We start from the raw sequence: 20,928 nt of genomic DNA on the forward strand, positions 1-20,928 counted from the left end.
ATTTACTAGCTATGTGATCCCTGGACAAGTCACTTAACACTAATTGACTTAATTTCCTCATCTGTAAAATGCATTGTAGAAGCAAGTGTCAGATCTTTCCAGTATCTTTGCCAACATATCTGACAATTTTACACATTTGTATAGAGTTCACATTGAGAGGAAGAAGGATCATTTTAAGGATGAAATATTACATTTGTAATTTGTACTCATATTTTACATGTATGCCTTTTGGAGGTCAATGAGAGTTCATGTGGAAAACATGTATAGTAAAAATGACATTGAAGTAATAGTAGTTGTTACAAGGGAAGTGACCTAAATGCTTCTATTTAAGCTTGTCAGATATGTTTAGAACATTTCATAAACATGGTTGTATAATTTTCATGCTTATCATTCATATTGTTTGTCTCAGATTTAGTGTATTAAAAGAATTCTAGACACATGGAACCCCAAGTTAATTTGATTACCATAGGCTCTTTGATATTAAGGTCAAAGAGATATAATTGGGTCCTGTTTGGGTTTCTTAGAAGATTATTTTCCTGATTGCATTTCATAAACACATATGCCTTCTACACAAAAGCAGATTGAGAATGTATTTGGGGATTTTCTGGCAGATTAACTGACTACATATTTCATCTGAAATAGCATTGATTATGTGCTCCATTGCTAGAAAAATTCACATTCTTTGAACAACCCATGAGCTGACCATACTTCCTTTAAAAAGACTTTAAAAATAACCTTTTAGGGACAGTGGATAGAGCACTGATCCTGGATTCAGGAGAACCTGAGTTCAAATGTGACCTCATACATTTAATACTTATTTAGCTGTGTGATCGTGGGTAAGTCACTTAACTCCATTGCCTTGCAAAAATAAAAAAAAAATTAAAAAGAACCTAAACTTGTATTTGTCATTTAATACCTTTATCAAATGTATGCTAATATAAAATAGTATTTACTATTCATTTATTTATTCATCACATATTTATTGAATGCCTTCTCTGTACTAATACAAAGTTCTGAAGTATGGTACTTCATTTCATACAATTTGGATAGAGTAGAAAAATAGTATTTGGTTTTTAGTTCCTTTATGTTATTAGCTTTGAGCCAAGTTGTAAATATGATATGTATGAAAAGTACCTCTCCATGTTTATGAATATTTTAAATATCTATGATGATTTAGAAATTAGTTTTAGATCATAAATAGAATGTAAATATAGTAATATTTATATATTTAATTTACATTTAATATTAACATCAATATATGTTGAATTTAGTTCATAGATTGAATAGATATGGTCATATATCTAGATTGATTGAATATGTTGAAAATTTAGACTGAATTGAATTTAGATCATAGATTGAATATATTGTATATTTAGATCATATATGGAATATATGTGTGTATGTGTCAAACCTGGAAAGAACATTATATATCATCTCCAACTCCTTCAATTTGCAGATGAGAAAACTGAGCATAACTTAAGAGGTTAACAGTGATTTATCCAAGTGGTTTAACCAAGGTCACATAATGCATAATTATCACAATCCGGATTAGGATTGGTAATTCCAGATTCAGACATCTCCCTTCTGTAGTTATTGGTCCTTTCTCCTTTAATAAACATTCCTGGGAAATATGCCAAATTGAATGCATTTGCCTTCAATATCATCCATCCCTTCTTTTAGTATTTCATACTGCTATTTGGCTATTCAAGGAGGCTTTCCCTCCTGAAGCAGTGCAAAGATACTGACTCCAGACCTCTCTTTTACTCTCTTTCCCTTCTAACCTTGTCAAAGTCAGTAACGCAGAAAGTGGAGTGTCTTATTCACAAGTGGAGTGCTTTTAATTGTCAGGTGAGAATTATCTGAACTCATTTACCTTAAGGTATTAGTAGGGTTAAATGGTTCTTTCCTCCAAGGGTGTTGATATCTTTAAGAAAGTACTCCTGAAAAGGGGTGAAATGTATTTTTTTAGTTTTTTTTGCAAGGCAAATGGGGTCAAGTGGCTTGCCCAAGGCCACACAGCTATGTAATTGTTAAGTGTCTGAGACTGGATTTGAACCCAGGTACTCCTGACTCCAAGGCTGGTGCTTTATCCACTACGCCACCTAGCTGCCCCCGAAATGTATTTTCAATGGTGAAATTTATATAGGAGTGACAAGTGGATTGAGACAGTTTTGGATAGAGTGACATCTTGCTGGTATTTCCTTAGTCAAGGAGTTCTAACCTGTTGTTTTTAATATAGACCCTTTTGGCAATCTAGTAAAACTCTTAGACCTCTTCTCAGAATAATGTTTTTAAATGCATAGACTAAAGAACATAATATTACATAGATAAAAATAAAACATATCTTTCCCTAAGTTCATGATTCCTATGAAATTGAAACACAATCCTGGGACCCAAGTTCAATAACATCTGCTATAGTTGTATTATATGAGTGTTCAATATCTCTAAAATATTTCAATTAGCCTCAAGTTTCATTAAAAAAGTTAGATGATAATTTGCCAATAATAGGCACTTAATATGATGACTCAATCAAACAAACATTTATTACTTATGCTGGGTGATACATAGATGAAAAATGACATTTTGTTGGCTCTCAAGGAATTTATTATCTGAGGGAGATAAGATATATACACAAATAAATGATACAGAATAAAATGGTTTGTCAGTCAGTCAATAAACATTTATTAAGACTTTATGTTCTAGGCACTGTAATAAGTGAGAGGATGCAAAGAAAGGGATAATATTTTCTTGATTTTACAGATTTGTTTTGAGGTTAACAATATGAGATTTATATATATATATGTGTATACAAGTGTTTATATACATATTGTACATACACATGTAAAATATGCAACATGGGTGTTTAATGTATACATACTATACATGCATATATAAATGTGTAATTACACATGTATGTGTAGCATGTATAACTGAGATATATGTGTACATACTTACATGATATACACTAGTATATATATATAAATGATATTGCATTATATTATAATAAGGGCATTATAGTATCTAATATGTGTTATATGTATATAATATAAAACATTGAAAAATTCCAAGGATTATATAGATATAAACCATATAAGCATACATAACTAGCTCTAAATATTTAGTATATGCCAAATCTATTAATGAACATGTCATTTGTGAGAGCAATACCCTCCACCCCCAAACTGAAATAGTTTTAGAAAGCATTTTATAAGATTATATGGTAAAGGAGAACCAGAAAGAAGATTGACTTCCTCTCCTCTAGGCTCAGGGAGATTTATGAGGGTAACCCTACACAAACCACATGTACATAGTTAAATAATTTAACTGAGAGGGCTACTTGAAAGTAAGGTCGATTGAGATGGGCTTCAGTAATTGTAAATGTTCAATAAAATTTGGGTAAAGCCAAAACACAAGGGAACGAAAAAATACAAGGTTTGGGTGAACCCAAACAAGATCTGGGGGAGTAGACCAAGCTACAAATATTTAAGTGGATTCATGATCTGGGGAAATCTAAAATTCCCTATATCCACCTGATATTCCTAGACAAGGATTGTCTCAAATCCAGGGTCATCTCCAGTCGTCCGAATTCATATCTGGCTTCTGGGCCCCGATGACTCTGGACCAGAAAGTGAGACTAGTGACTTAACACAGCACCCCCTCACTCAGAGCCAATCCATGTGCTTGTCATGTTCTTCGTTGAGAACAAAGGACAAACATCATCAACATCATCATCGTCATCATCAATATCATCATCATCATTATCATTCTTGGACAGTTACTAAGGTCAGAGCAACATTCTAGTAACATAAAGTTTCATTTAAAGAACATAATAAATTTTCATAATAGTGTAATAAAGCATTTTTAGAAACATTTATCAAATATCTATCATAAACAGACATTGTGCTAGGCACAAGGGTTATAAAGACCAAAATTAGACATGCTCTTTTCTCAAGAAGTCTACATTCCATCAAAGTACTTCCCACAGATATGAAGGTGACTGAAGCAGGCACTTTGGAGTGCTTAGAGCTTGGTCAGACATTGAAGATACCAGTCATCCAATACATCTGGGGATCATCATTAGCTGTCCTGAGTTTTGTCTTGCCATTGAACTATAATGACTGTGGAAGAGAGAGTGAGGCTGATGGTTTTGCACAACTCTGCTTCACTTAAATCCAATTCATACACAAGACAAGTCTTTGGTCCTCTTTGAAAATGAAGGACAAAATTCAGAATAAAACAAAAAGGTAAATATGAAATTAGTAAATAAATATGAGAAAACAGATATGGGCTAAATTGAGATGCAAGTCACCCAATATGAGAATAATGTGAGAGGACAGAGAAGGAGTAGAAGTCTTATTTCTAGTGAAACTGGAAAAGGCTTCATGGAAGATATGTCACTTGAGGCTGGTCTTCAAAGAAGAGAAGAATTTTCACAGGTGGAGATGCAAAAACAACATCTATTTCAGAATGTATAGTGTAATTGAAAGGATAATAGAATTGGAATTGGACAATTTGGGTTTGAACCTTAGCTCTTACACTTACTCACTATAAGACCACAGGCTAATTGTTCAATCTATCAGAACCCCATCTATAAATGGGAATAATGGTACCACATACCGCACAATATTTTTTTTTTTTTGGTAAAGAATACACTTCATAAATCTTGAAATCCTCTGTGAATGGTAGTTGTTATTTTTTGGGAATTTAACCTGTGCACTAGCCCAAAAGCAGGTAAGAGCAGGGTAAGCTTTGATTGAATGAATAATTGCTTGTAAATTTATTGTTGTTTCTACATGTTATAGGCATATGAGCCTTGTTTATATTAGCATCCATGTTCTACAATGATGTTGTTCAGAGGACTCTGAAAAAATTCCACCAGTTTTAAATAATTCATATGTAAGATACTTTCTTTTTTAAAGTTTCAATTTTGCCATTAAAAAGTCAACCAATCTGGTTTTCTGATATTCTTTATTGATTAACTGACTATGGAAACATGATTTGGTCTTAGTCCATGTCTTCTCCAGGCTTCTTAAATGACACAACAATAAGTAAGCAGTAATGAACAAGGAAATTAGTTTATTGCTTTCATTTAAAGTGATGTGGTAGTGAATGGAGCCTCTGTACATTTTTTGATTCAGTTGGTAATATTATAAATAGGATGGGTTATCTGATCCAAAACTGGGGTCTGTTATGTCAAACTTTCTAATACAGAAAGATCGAGCAATCAATATGCTCCATGTCTATTCAAGCTTAAAACCATCAGTTATTTTAAAAAATGATGTAAAACAAATGCCACCAGGAATCCTGAGAGTTTCTGTCTATTTTTTAAATTTGGATTTATGGTTTCAATAATTTAATGTATTTATACAGTTGTCCAAGGCACTGGGAGGATGATTACATGACTTGACTATGGTGGTATTTTCTTCAAATTATGAGTCAATTGAGAATATTTTTATTCTGGACAGTATTTGATAGAATCAGAGTCAATTCAAGAGTCAGGATTTCCTGACTCTAAGATTTACTCTATATCCATTACATCATGACACTTCTTATCTTCTCATATTTTTTCCATATCCATTATACCAAAACCTTCAGGAAAAAGGAGGAAAAAATAAAAACTTAAGAGATCATTTTAAGGTTATTCATTGTGTTAGGTAATCTTTCTATAAATTTCAGTGAAAATGTTTAATATCTCATTAATGAATACCCCATGAATTATTTTTTCAAGAAAAAAAGAAGATATTTTTATTTATTTTCCAGATTATTTTAGTAAGGAGGGCCATGTAATGTTCTTTTTTTCCACTCAAGACAAGCTAACACTGCTTATCTAATCACTCATTAATGTGTTCAAGATAGTTCAGGGATTTGAATACTTTGGGTTACTATAATAAGCATTTCTACATGCTTATATACTAATAAACCACCCTTCATTAGGAAACTTGGAGGGAAAAAAATCAAACCATATGCTCTTTTGCTTCAGCATTTGTTATTTGTATACTATGGTTAAGTATTGTGTCTTATTCCAGCAAAATATATGGTCTAAATATATAGAAACAGAATTGTGAGCTCCACCCCCCCATCGCCGTGAATTGTTTATGTGGAAACCAGCTGGTGTTTGAAGAAGTAATCTCCAAAAAGAAATTTAGGGTGAATATCAACCATAGATCAGTGGGCAAAGGTTTTAATATATGAGAACTCACTAATATTCATTAGGGAATTAGGGAAATAGGGAATTATTGATTTATTTCTTTTTGTGTCCTTTTTTTGCCTTTTTCATCTGGAAAAGTGATTATGCAATAGGTTTAAATGATATCTTAAGGAAACTTAACCCTAGTAACTAGATGTCAGTTTTTGATTGAATTTCACCTTTCTTTAGAAGTTTTCATTCATGAGGGTGAAAACCGAGGCTATCATTTATATAGCTTGAAGGAGAATATCATTAAATAAGAAAACCTTATAAGATGTTCTCATTTTGGTACTTTTTCAAAATCTAGTTTATGAATTCTGCTTGACGGTTTCAAAGAAATGTAGAAATTTCATTTTAATGGAACTTGTATGTGTGTATATGTGTGCTTTGTATTGATTGATGGGACTGTAATTTTTAATTTATGTAATAAAGATTCCCTAAAGTGATTATGGGATTCAGAGTCTCTTTTACCTATATCATTTGACCTTTCTATCCTGTCTTTGACCTTTGACTCCAAATTCTATCCTCCCCAATTTATCACTATTGACATTATAGTCTCCCTTTCCTTCATTTTGTAGTGTAGATTTAAAAATGTATGGCATTATGATTAGGGCTGTAGCAATAGATTCTTATTTCATAAATACAGGCTGTGATTCCATTACTGATCCAGTAGAAGGAGATGTTGAAGCAGAAGATAAAATTAAAACACACATAAACACCCCTTAAATAATTAGTATTATATTTTTCCAATAATTAGAAAGTCGAAGGCTAAATTCATTGCTTCTACAATGAACAGTTTCTTCTTTCAAAGGGACCTCAATATAAAAATATTTCCATAAATGTTTTCTTTATTAGAATGAGTGTTTTGGGAACCATTTCATTTTACTTCTGGGCATAACTTTCATTTAGAGCCCATTCTTTTTTCCCCATTTACACTTTGATTCTTAACTTTGTAGAAGCAGAGTGGGAGGTGACTCAAAGTTTTAGTTGATTCAATTCACTGTAGCTCATCTACAAGGCACTATGTGGGGAAGGAACTTGGAAGGTCCAAGTCCTATCCCTTGTGAGGCCTCTCTCTGGTCACACTGGAATCTGTTGTGGTCATGTGGCTCTCCCCTAAGTTAACTTCAAAGCATGCAATTTACTCATCCTTGAGTAGAAGACTCTGAAAGAGGAAATGTTCTTTCCTTTGGGGTTTCTTTTTGTTGTTCCCCAAGCAGAACTATGATACTTTAGAAGGTGTTCTGTTACTCAACACACAAACCCAATTGATGCAAACTGGAGGTAGTTAGGTAGGCTAAGTGAAAAATTGTTCTGTAGTCACTACTAATTTAAAAAACCCAGACATTCAGAGGATTTTTCCACCTGGTAAGCTACAAATCTATTTTGGTGTCTGTAGTTTCTGTTGTTTGAGCTGATGATTAAAACTTTCTCTTAAAATGTCCTGTGATATTTATATAATGACCCAGTCAACTCAGTAAACAAATTGCCGTATTTCAAAGAATGCATTTCTTTGTGGGTTAAGATTTTAGGTAGAGATCATATTTCATTGTTTTCCAATTTGGTGTGTATTATTTTTGACATTGATGCGCCAGAATTCCTAGAAAATTTTCCTTATTTTCTTTAAATTTCCCCCATCCCACCTCCTGTCTAGTATTTAGTGGAAGTATTTATATGCCAATCCAATCGTTCTTAAGTCCTTGAAGCTTAAACAAGCCCATAGAGGAAATCTGTCAAACTCCCAGTTCAAACTCAGATCAGCAGGGTGACTTAACTTTCAAGTCATTTAAAACATTCAAGATGATTTTGTTTTCATTATGGTTACCCTCCCCCTTCTCCCTTTTACCTCCTAGAATGAGGAAATTTGCTATGGTATCCTTATTACTTCAAAGACATGCTGCTTGCTGGCTGAAATTGGATCTTAGGCTATAATCACTCTGAGTAGTGACGAAATGAATTTAGCTCTAGGTCAGTGTCTTGTTAAAGTTAATAGGTATGCTCTGTATGGGTCATTGTGATTTACTTTTTTTTTTAACCTCTTTAAAGGAAAGCAAAAGAAACATTGTTTGGAAGAAGCACAGGTTTAACGAATGGCTATGCATTTTGTGAAAAACTACAAGAACTAAAGCTGGGTTCCACTGTAGAGGAAACAGTAACTGGGGATTATGCCTTAATCATAAGTGGGCATAGTTTGGTGAGTAACTTTAGAGCTTTTGTCCTTCCTTATTCTTCACCCCAATATTAGTCTCTTTTGTATTGTCACAAGGAGGTCCTCTTTTATATTTCCCAAACTTCTGACATGTGGAGAAACACAGCTAGTACAAATTATGGTTTCACTTCTGCAAAGGAAATTTCTAATATTAATTTCATATTTATTGTCCTTTGAACTACATGCAATGAGATGGTGGGTCCATAAAACTATCACATTCATGGAATCTTATTCTTTTCCTACTGAGCATGGGCCATTTAATACTATTATTTAAGAGTTTGTGTAAGGGGAATATTACAAATCCTGCCAATTAATTAGCAGAATGCAACAGGATGGATGGAATACAATTGTTTTTCTTGCTAATGTTTGTGATTTGAGGAGCACACCCTGACCTTCAAATAATTACTACACCAAATTATTGCCATTAAGATACCTCTGGTGATTTTCCAAAATAGCAGCATTTAATAGTGATGCCAAACAATTTGCTTTGATTAGGAAATCTGGTTCTTGTCATAATAGAATAAACTTGCATTGTGCTTTTAATGTAGTTCAGGTTCTAAATCTTGAACAAGTATCAAAGTGTCCTTTGGAGCTTCTAATTTAGAAGACAAAAGCTCCTATTGCACCGCACTGGAATTATCATTTCTAAGCACAAAAGACCTAATCTCACATCTTTCTGGGCTTTGATGTGCATTTTTCACTTTGGGAGTTTGAAGAAGAAATATATCTTCCTGTAGACAGTTTCTTAGAGGACAAAAGCAGTTGGATGTGAGTATAATGTATTTTTCCCCCTGTGATCAGCTGTCTGTTAGCTCTTAGTGTTTAAAGCATTATCCAGCTGGATTCCAGACATAATGATGTGTTGCCTTCCACACCATGGAAAGTTACAGAGCTCAGCTGCAGGCCAAACTCAGTTGAAAGGTTGTAGAGGCGGGACTACCCTCCTCTCTTGCCTAGATTAGCATCAGCCCAAGGTTGTAATATGGCAGCTGGTCATTGAATCATTGGCCTCTCTTGCAACTGGGAAGGGGACTATCCTGAAAGCATTGCTACAAGACAGTGGTTTGATTCCCCTTTTGTAGACCTAAGGTGACTATGAGGTAGTGGGAAAAGAGCAATTTTGAATTGAACAATTTTAAATGTTTACTTCTATACATTTAACTAAATCCATATATCTTTTAAAGAATTATTCCTATTTCAAGTGGTGTGAGTTTAGGTTTTCTTTTGACCTTTATTTTGCCTAAATCTAAACCTCAGACTTTATAGGGTTAGATGAGCCTACTCTGTCATACAGATTGCTAACACCCCTCCTTCAGCCTTTGATTACATGCTGGGATGGCCAATAGTTGTAGACTAAACTGAAAGGTATCAGTTATTCCTAGAAAGGTTTTTTTTTTTTTTTTTTGAAAGGCAAATGGGGTTAAGTGGTTTGCCCAAGGCCACACAGCTAGGTAATTATTAAGTGTCTGAGACCAGATTTGAACCCAGGTACTCCTGACTCCAAGGCTGGTGCTTTATCTACTGTGCCACCTAGCTGCCCCCTAGAAAGGTTTTTAAGGCCTTGCATCTCGTAATGCATATCAAGTTAGTAGACCTTTTCATATCCTGCACAATCCAATACTTCTTATTAATGACTCAAAGTAATACAACCAAATCTTTACTTCTTAATATCCTTATTTCCTTAAGGAGGAGCATGCTATATTAGAAAGAGTCATGGATTAAGAGGCTGCTATACTTAGCTGTGGGTTTTTTTTTTAGCAAACCATATGATCATACGATCATGTTTAGGTTGAGAAAGAACATTAGAGATCATCTTTTTTTTTCAGATGAGGAACTGAGACCTGAAGAAGTGATATGATCTGCCAAAAGTCAAACAACTGTTAACAGATAGTAGAGCTAGGATTCACATCCAGGTCCTCTGAGCCCAAGTCTAATACCACATACCTTAGTGCTATCTATCTCAGTTCCCTTTTTTTAAAATGGTGTGGATATCTCTCTTGAATACCTCATAGGGCTATTTGAAAGGAGCAAGTGAATTAACATTCTTGAAAGTTACTTTTTATCTAAAGTACTAAAATTTTGTATTTATATAGGAATATAAGGTGTCTTCTAACAAGAAAATAGAATAATTGATAAAAATGTTTTTATATTTTCTTTTTATATATAAACTTTTTGTTGTTGTTCATTTTGTATGACTGTAATCTTGAATTTAAATTATTCCATGATATATACTTTATCCCATATAATCCATATTTAATGTATATTATATATATACATATATATATATATATATTAAAGGGGTTTTTTACCTTCAAATTCACAGACTTTGTAGTAAGGGTAGGGCTTTGACTCAGGTCACTGTCTTGATGATGTCTTCTAAAACAAAATATATCCCACAGAAATACTGTATTTGGGATTTAAGGTTGTTCTTGTCCTGTTTTGTAAAGAATAGGTTGGGATTTGAGGGATCTGCTTGCTCACAATTTTTAGCATCTATGAAGCATCATATTGACTAATAATATAACAGCATCCTTGGATTGTCTGTAAAAACTAAAATAAGATGCCGTGTATAGTTTCAAACATGGAGACAGATAGTACTGGTGCCATTGACATCAACAAAAGACTCTGCCTTGGTATGGGTATTTGTATATGCTTCTATGAGAGTTTTTACTGGGAAAGGAGTTCTAGAAAGAGAGTGGAGAGACAGGATTAGATTATGAAAAAGGAGCTGTATCCTAAATAAATCTTAGGTGAAAGAGGCAGGAAAGTACTTTTATTTACTTTTTTCTTTTTCTGATTCCTCAGACTTTTCTGTGTCTTTCTTCCTTGGATTCATGATCTTATTAAAATAAGCCACCAATACAAAGGTGTTAATCAGACCTATATATACAACAATATGTATTCTTATATATATACAACATTCGGGTATATTCTGCCATAAATCCTTCCTCTATGTCTTTTCATATGTAATGACAAGGCTAGGCTGTTCGTGTTATTCCTCAGTCTTGCTATATGACCGGACTACCTCCTTTTTCTATCATGCAGAAACTGGATGATATATTTTATGCTTCTTATACACTTGTTGTTTATATACTATAGTTACATTCACAATATGTCACTATATTGCCCTTTGGGTGATCAGTAATTTTTATATTTTAAAGACTGACAAAATCTATGATTTGTAACAATATGGCATTGCTAGAGAATATAGGTGTTAAAAAAAGATGACTTTTTTTTCAGCCAGCAGCTTCAGATCATTGAAAAGGCTTTATAATTTTCCAAATATAATCTTCCCTCCTGTTTGCCTCCTTTTTGAGTTTAGTTACAATTTTTGCCCTTCTAAAGTGTTTATTAAAGACATTGATGTACCACCTTTCCATTTAACCATATATCAAAAATTAGACAGTAAACATTATTCCCCATTGTGGTTTTTTCCTGTGGATGCTGTTAGGGCAAAAGCTTTTAAATGAGCCTATTCCAAAGTTTGGTGCAATTAATAACATGTAATCTATAGTTTTATGCTTTGTCTCAGATTGCTAACCAGAGGATTTTTAAATAATACTTGCTCTGTTATTACCTTTATCACAGAATTTTGTCTGATCTTAACATATTCATAAGCAGTTTACAAAATAACATTTTAAAACAAATTCTTTTAAAATAATTAACAAAGAATATTCACAGGGGAAGCTAGGTAGCACAGTAGATAGAACACCGACCCTGGAGTCAGGAGGACCTTAGTTCAAATCTGGGCTCAGACATTTAATAATTACCTAGCTGTGTGATCTTGGATAAATCACTTAATTCCATTGTCTTAAATAAATAAATAAAATAAAAAATATTCATAGAGAGATCTTGATTCCCTACAACTTTTAGTTAATTATATAATTGAGAAATCTGATATGAAGAATTTATCTTTGACCAGAGCCCATCTCTTCTCTCTTTATAGTTTTATAAATGATGCCCTCAATTCATGTATAGATCATTCTTATAAAGATTTTTATAGTAATGAGAAGGTAGGTTTATGGATCTTCACTTACTGTTAGCCAATTGTCTTTTTGGGGGGAAGATGGAGGGGAAATATTTTTTTTCTATTGTTGGTTATCTTCTCTTCTTTTAGGTGCCTTTAGAATTAATTATTCAAAAAATGATAACATTTTAAACATCTATTTCTTTTTATGCATAGATAGACTAGTTGAGATATTTTTCTTTACTTTGTTTTCTTTTGTACTCTTTTCCCCTTCCTTATTTGTTTCATTGGATACTTGGATATTAGAGCACTAGAGTTGGTTCCCATTATTAATGGGAAAAAATTTGATATAAAATGATGACAGATATGCTCCATTTTCATCTGTTTCATTTTTTATGTTTAAGGGTTGTCATTTATTCTGTCAGTTCCTTTTCTCTTAAATGAGGGCATTGTATTTCTTCTTCTTCAGGAGCTATGACCCTGTGATTCCATCATCTGGATTAACCAGACCAAAAAACAACCTTCCTGCAAACTCATCCCCCCCCCCCCCAACAAGCCTTTGCTGTTTTATGAGACAGTACTTTTTGTAACATTCCATCATCCTCCTAAGGTGCTGCCTGGACCTGACCTATTTAACTTTACATTGGCTTAGAAGTCAAATATTTTCTTGCTAATATTTGGTGATTCCTCAGGGTTTTTGTTGTTTGGGGGGATTTTTTCCTTCTTTCTATGGTAACTTTATAAATTAATTAAAATTTTTTGTAGGTTTAGCCCACCACTGTCATGGGGACACCACTCAGTATCAGTTAGTCAATGCCATGCTAGAAGAGGGATGGCTAGGAAGAGTTGTGGGGTTTTTATTTATATTTTGGAAAATTCTAAGAAAAATATGTCAGATAGATAGGAATCTAGGTCATAATAATATTGATGATAATAGCTCACATTTATTTAGCACTTACTATGAGTTAGATATGTTACAATTACTGCTTCATTTGATCATCACAGCAACTTTAGGAGAATTAACCCCAGTTTATGGATATCCCCATTTTATGAATGTGGAAACCAAGGCAAAAGGAGATTAAGTGACTGTCCGGAGTCACACAGCTAGGAAAAGTCTGAGTCTGGATTTGGACTCAGGCCTTCTTGTCTTTGTCTTCTTCCCTCAGGGATGACTGAAGGTCTAATAAATAATGCATTTGAGTATAGGCTGAGGGAGACTGTGACCAGTGGGTATGATACTGATAGCACCAGGTTTAGTTAGATACTTCAAACTCCCCTTTAAAGACAATACACCTCTCCCAGAATTGGAGAAAGAAGCAAAAGCCTTGACCTTGTTTCTGGGCAAGGAAGGAATTAGAGTGATTGTCATGTTTTGTTACTGTTGGCATTATCCTATATATTCCCTTTCCCTCTGTTCTTCCATTATTTCCCTTGTTGTTATATAGGAAATTAGTAGCTGCTAATTTCTATGATAAGGTCAGTGTTTATGGAAATGTCAAATGGGAGAAAAGTGGAAGAAACATTCATCACCTCCTGTGAAACATATAACTTAAGGCAGGATTTTTAATATCTCCTAAAATGAGAGAAGATAAGCTTCCATGGAATAAATGTGACTCACTCTAGGATGGAGGGAGAAACACATTTCATTGCCACCCTATGCCTACTTCCCTTTAACAGTAGCAAATTACCAGCTGGTGAGAATTTTTAGAGGAACACTACCCAGCCTCTTTACTCATTCAAAGTCATCATTAGTATTTGCATGTGGAAGCTACTCAGTGAATTTTGCTATTCACAACAGTGTAGTTGTACACTCCATTACTTGTGTCTTTAAAGGGCATTTGAGAACATCTCATTAAATCTAGTCCAATCTTTCCTGCCCCATTGGTTAGTCCTTCTCAACACGTAGTGTTAATTGCATTATTAACTTGAGCTTCTGCCATCTTTCAGAATCTTTGTAGGGAAGTTCAGAGAAGCATAATTTTTTTTAACTTTCTGCAAGTCTTCTGTATGTCAGTAACTAGTTCTGTTTATAAAAATATTATCAATTTCTGTTTTGTGTGTGATTTTTGAATCTAGGCATTTCTAGCTCTTTCTTAAAGTATTCACAGTATTCTAAATGTGCAGTAGATTGCAGAGAGAATATGATCTTCTTACTTATAGAAAATATGGTTCTTTTTTTTTTAGTTTTTGCAAGGCAAACGGGGTTAAGTGGCTTGCCCAAGGCCACACAGATAGGTAATTATTAAGTGTCTGAGACCAGATTTGAACCCAGGTACTCCTGACTCCAGGGCCAGTGCTTTATTCACTGTGCCACCTAGCTTCCCCAAAACTATGCTTCTTTTAATGTAGACCAAGGACATTATCTCTTCTAGCTGTCATAGCACACTGCTGACTCATATTGAATCTGCAGTCTATTAAAATCCTCATGCTTTTTCAATAATATTGCTGAGAAACTATGTCTCCAAATACTGTACTTAAGAAACTGATTCTTTGGATGCAAGTATGAATACTTTACATTTATAGAGCACAATGTTCTAGGAGGTCAAGATCCAATTAATTCTAAATGTGATTTTCCTTCCTCTCTGCCTTGAGCTATGCGAATTTAATGAGTTTGAAATCTATACCTTTATCCAAGATGCTGATAAAAATATCAAATAGCATTTACTTTGATTGTAGTCTTCAATGATATTTTTCTGGAAACTTCTTATTGACAGGGTTATGCCCTTGAAGCCAATCTACAGAATGAATTTCTAGAAATTGCCTGTACATGCAAGACTGTAATTTGCTGCAGAGTTACTCCTCTTCAGAAAGCCCAAGTGGTAGAATTGGTTAAGAAGCATAGAAAGGCTGTGACTTTGGCCATAGGAGATGGAGCCAATGATATCAGCATGATAAAAAGTAAGAGATCATAAAATAAAGAGCATGTATTGTTTATCTATTAAATAGTCCAATTGCTATAAGAAGATTGTCTGACCAAGCTGGTCATGTATTGCTTATTCACTGACTAACCTTAAAGAATTAAATTATTGAGCTATTTTTCATTCTTGGGTTTCATTTATATATTCTTCACTTTACAGGTGCACACATAGGAGTTGGCATCAGTGGTCAGGAAGGAATGCAAGCAGTTTTAGCCAGTGACTACTCCTTTGCTCAATTCAGATACCTCCAACGACTCCTTCTGGTTCATGGAAGATGGTCCTATTTCCGCATGTGCAAGTTCTTGTGCTACTTCTTCTACAAGAATTTTGCCTTCACCCTTGTACACTTCTGGTTTGGATTCTTTTGTGGTTTCTCAGCACAGGTTGGTAATGAGCGTTTCTCTTTCTTTGACCAGATCCCTAAACTGAAAAAAAAATCCTACTCTGAGGCTTATTTCTAATTTCTATGACCTGTTTTTAAACTTAAGAAAAGTTGCAGATCTAACTATCACTAAGAATTATCTTAGGTGCTGAGTGAAAATTATGGTAAATTTTCTGAAAGATAATGAATAATTGACAGAGTTTGAACATAAGAGAAATGTGCATTGAACTTGTTCTTTATATTGCCAAAGATAGAATCATGGGATCTTCACACTTAGAGGGAATGTGGAGATCATGTAGTACAACCACATTTAACAGAGAAAGAAACTGAGGTCCATAAAGATAAAGGAATATACTAGTAACACATAGTGAATTATAGGCACCTAAGGTAAATGGTAACCATAGTATACCTTTTCTTTCTTAACTATCAATGATAACTTATTTGCCTACTTTGCCTGATGAGAGAAAAAATTTGAGATTTTGAACTATAGTCCAAATACCACTGACATAGAAACAATATAATTGTGGGCTTTTTTCAGCAGAGCAATATCTAAGAGCAATTGTATGGTTGAGGAAGACCTGAAAATAAAGAGCATTTGGAACTATGGATCAAGTCATTAAAACCCTGTCATCAATTATTCCTGATATATTTTCTGATCATTTCCACAGCAGGCTTTCTCCACTCAGGCTATCATTTCTACCTCCTCTCTGTCTCCCTCACCTTCATGTTTCTCTTTTCCCAATAGGTCTTTGGACTTTGCCCTGAAAACTACCTAGTTGCTACCTAGCTTTTGCCTTATCTTGCTCAAATCCAGTCAGTCATGTAGTCTTTATTAAGCTGCTATTTTGTGTGGCAGATATTAAACTATGTTCTTGGAATGCAAAGAAAGGCAAAAAACAGCCCTACTTTCAAGGTACCCAAGTCTAAAGGAGAAAACAACATAGAAGCAACTATGTTCATGTGTGTGTGTGTGTGTGTGTGTGTGTGTGTGTGTGTGCGTGTGTGTGTGTATGTATAGCTAGGTGTGTGAATGTTCACATATACACAATACATTTGCATGCATGTATACCTATATACATATTTGGAGTGGGGTCTGGGAAAGATTTCCTGAAGGAGAGACTTGAGTTGAGAATTAAGAGAAATCAGTCCTCAACCTTACTTCCCAGTGATTTTCATATCATGACTTCAAGCCAATACCTGTTCTCCCTATTCCTTTCCAGGTACCTTTTATGCATTCTCTTTCCCCATTAAAATGTAAGCTCCTTGAGATAATCATTCTCACTTGTATTTCTTTCTCCAGTGTTTAGAATAGTGTCTTGTTCATAGTAAACTTTTAATGAAATCTCCATCCAACTATCTGTCTATCTGTCTTCTGTCTGTCTGTCTATCTATCTATCTATCTATTGTCCATCTTAGGTTGATGACTTTGTACAGCTCTGACTGACTTAAATCCAATTCACCCACAAGTGACATCACCTTCCTGATGTGATTGTCCCTCTTTGAGAACAAAGGACAAACAAGCAGCAATCAATTTATCTATCTATACTATAATAGCAATCATATTCACATTACTTTTAAAATTGAACAGTAACCGCTGTCTACTTCAAGAAAGAACAATTAGAAAATTCATGAACCAATGTTCCTTGTAAGGTATAAAAACTTGTTAGCTTAAGTAAGAGATACTATATTAGAGTACAGGTATCAGTTTAGGAGAAATTTGACTCTGGAATTCTTGCTATGAAATATAAAACCTGAAATTCAAACATCAATGAAATTAGGAAAAACACACAATAAAACATTTGATTTTCCCATGATAAACAAAACCAGAAGACAAAAGTAAGTTGCAAATAGATGGGAAAGTGACTCATTACTTTTCCCTAGAGAAGCAAACATGGGAGCTGGGAGAGTTAGTTCAGTCATATACCCAAAGTCAATGAGAAATGTTATTTTTTTTTTTTAGTTTTTGCAAGGCAATGGAGTTAAGGGTCTTGCCCAAGGCCACACAGCTAAGTAAATTATTAAGTGTCTGAGGCCGGATTTGAACTCAAGTACTCCTGACTCCAAGGCCAGTGCTCTATCCATTGTGCCACCTATCTGCCCTGAGAAATATCATTTTCATAGGACACTCAGTCATCAAGTCTTTTTATGCTTGTAAAGAGAATAAACAAAATGACCATCATGAAGATAATAGCAATTTTTATGTACCAACAACTGTTGTGAAGATGGAAAGGTAGAGATAGTTGCTAAAATCATCCAATCCCAGTCAATACCTAGTTTGATATTTGGTGATTTTAGTGTAAAGGTAGTTACAGAGCAAGTTGGTGAAAAATACATTGGCAAATGTGATTCTGATTTAAGGAACAAGAGAGCAAAGATATATAAAATATCAAAAACTTAATGCTTATGTGTGATATCCTTATTACTTTCTTCCAGAAGAGAGTTGGAAAGCACTAGATATGGTGAGAACTGAATCCAATTATATATAATGAAGCTTTCTTTATCAGCAGACATGAAAAAAAACAATTGTTACTGATGAGGGTTATATATTAGAATCAATGTTTTTGTGCAATTAGACCATTGATGACTTAAATCAAAGATCAACATCAGTATGGCATTGAAAGAAACAAAAAGTGCAAAATAATATCATCTCATTCTGGCCCATTCATGTGAGATATGGATAATAAAAAATGAGAATTTAGAAAGTCAAAGATGATCACCATCTTGTGCAAAAACTTTAACCTATGGAAAAAGAGTTGTCAAGGTCCTTCTTAGTCAACAAATCCTTAATCTTTTTGTCAAAGACAGAGACATAGCAGCCAAGGGCATCACCAATGTAGAAGACAAACTTTTTTTTTCTTTAAAAGAAGATGTATTTTGTGAAAAGCAGTGGAAATGAAAATCAGACTATAGAAAGCTTGGCATGACACATATTAAAGCCACATTATCCTAAGAAAATAGAAAGAATAGAAATTCTACATACTGGTGACAGGAAGACAATAAATAAATGGAAAAATAAAAAAAAATGTTTTAGATCATCTTTGGAAATGTGATAGGCCTCAAAGTATAGTGAGAAAGCTGCTGGTCTTTGAGCCAGGAAAACCTGAATTCAAGATGAACCTTTGCAATATACTAGATGTATGAATCTTGAGTAACTTAAGCTACGATTGCTAAGCAACTCTCTAAGCTATATTGTGGAGAAGGTGCTAATCTACATTGGGAGAGGAATTTCCTCAACTCTTTCCTTCCTCCACTATTTCCTTCCTCCATCTCCAAAATAGGAATAATAATAATCACTAATATTTACATACTCTTAAAGGTTTTTCAAAATTACTTACTACTTTATCTTATTGGTCCTTGTCCCAAACCTATGAGATGGATCCTAGATGGGACCTTGAAGATCATATAATCCAAATAATCCTACAGTTGTAGGAACTGAGTCCCAGGTAGTTATTGAGGAAGATCACACAAATAGAAAGTATCAGATGCTGATTTTGAATCCAAGTTCTCTGACTCCAGAGTCAGCAGCTTTCCATTGCATTTTGTTATTATTATTCCCATTTTACAATGGAATGAAAAAAGTGAGGCTCAGAGAGGTTAAATTCTAGAACCAAGATCATATAGCTAGGGAGTTTCTGAAGTGGAATTAAAGCCCTGGTCTTCACTAATCTATCATATTTCTCCTCAGGTACATTGAAGATATCTCTGTTGAGCACAATTAGTCTCTTTGGGACAAATTAGTTTCTCTGGGGTTTTCTTGGCAAAGATACTAGAGTGGTTTGCCATTTCCTTCTTCAACTCATTTTATAGTTGAGAAAACTGAGTCATATAGGGTTAAGTGACATGCTATTGAATATCTGAAGTCAGATTTGAACTTATGAAGTTGGTTCTTCCAGATTGTGCCACCAATTGGCCTGGTCTGTAACATTTTGCAAAAGATGACCTACATTCAAGAACTTATGACCTGATATGAAAGTAGAGAGTCATGTGGTGAGAGGGAGGAGTAAAAGATAGGGAGACTTGGCTTTCCACTAAATCTAAGATATACATTATAATCTAGAGAAAGACTTCTGGCATGGTATATCCATAGGAGAATAATGGCAAGCACTACAAAGGAAGAAAAGCAAGGAGATCTTGCCCTATACTTCTATTAAAGATGCTCACTCATGAGATCAAAGATCTCATTGGGACTCAGACATTATGGAAACTCATCTGATCATCTCAATGAAATGACAGCATAATACTTTAAAGCAACAATTAGCATTGATAAAAAGTATAAATAATACATATTAAGTCTTTTTCTGATTGGTCTTCTCTACTGTGGGCTTTTGTTTGAGTTATATTTACTTGCAATGATACACATTATATATATTTGAGTTATATTTACTTGCAATGATACACATTTTTCTCTTAGACCTAGAAGGAACTTTAGGGATCATCTAGGTCAACTTCTGCATTTTACATAAAAAAGAAATTGATTTAGATCACATAGGAAGTAAACTAGCAAGCAGACTTTAAAACCATGCCTTCCAACTCTCAATTCAATAATCTTTCCAATGGACCAATAGACTTCTCTGATCCAGGAATGTGCATGTAAATAACCCTTTAGGTCATCTGTTTTATAAATTCTGGATGTCTTTGTATGTTGAGTGTTCTTAAAATGAAGCAGACCTGCATTTCCTTGACTTTTCCCCTTTAAAATCAAAGTAATCTAGAGAAAATGAAGTTACAAGCTATGTCTATATTACTCCCCTCTAGATTATTGACAATACTTGGATAGAGTCCCAAGTCTGGAATCAGGAAGAGGAGTCTTCCAGAGTTCAAATCTGTTCTCAGATACTTATTATCCCTGTTTGCCTCAGTTTCCTCATTTATAAAATGAACAGGAGAAGGAAATAGCAAACTGCTCTAGTGTCTTTGCCAAGAAAACATTTTCAAAAGGGATCTAAAAGAATTGGGTATGATTAAAAATGACTAAAATAAATGTTACTGACAGTAGAAGTCTTGGTAGGCAGGAGAAAGATAAGGCTTGTGTTCATATTCTGGATGACACAAGAATTAATCCTGTTGATATTTTTAGCAAGTGCACAATCTGAGTCTCCTTTTTAAGAGTATGGGAAAGGAAAGAAGTCGATTATCTGCTTGCTTATGAGTTTAAGTTCTACTTCTGTCTTTTAACAAGGGCAAGTATCAGTATTTGGCCCATTCAATTCATAACCATCCAAGTGCTGTTTATTTAGGGGTTTCTCTTAGAGACTAAGTTCCATC

General features: G+C 34.1%; 1 protein-coding gene across 11 annotated transcripts in view; it reads left to right on the plus strand.

The window, feature by feature from the left end:
* The window catches only part of ATP8B4 (ATPase phospholipid transporting 8B4 (putative)), a 437,330-nt gene that overhangs the window by 371,466 nt on the left and 44,936 nt on the right, over nt 1-20,928 (plus strand). For all 11 annotated transcript variants that reach the window (XM_074234707.1, XM_074234704.1, XM_074234702.1 and 8 more), the window contains 3 exons: nt 8,234-8,381; nt 15,078-15,261; nt 15,441-15,664. In XM_074234707.1, coding sequence (XP_074090808.1) covers nt 8,234-8,381; nt 15,078-15,261; nt 15,441-15,664 — 556 coding nt within the window. The remainder of the gene's footprint in view (nt 1-8,233; nt 8,382-15,077; nt 15,262-15,440; nt 15,665-20,928) is intronic.

This window comes from Macrotis lagotis, chromosome 4, assembly GCF_037893015.1.
Source record: "Macrotis lagotis isolate mMagLag1 chromosome 4, bilby.v1.9.chrom.fasta, whole genome shotgun sequence".
NCBI lineage: Eukaryota > Metazoa > Chordata > Mammalia > Peramelemorphia > Peramelidae > Macrotis > Macrotis lagotis.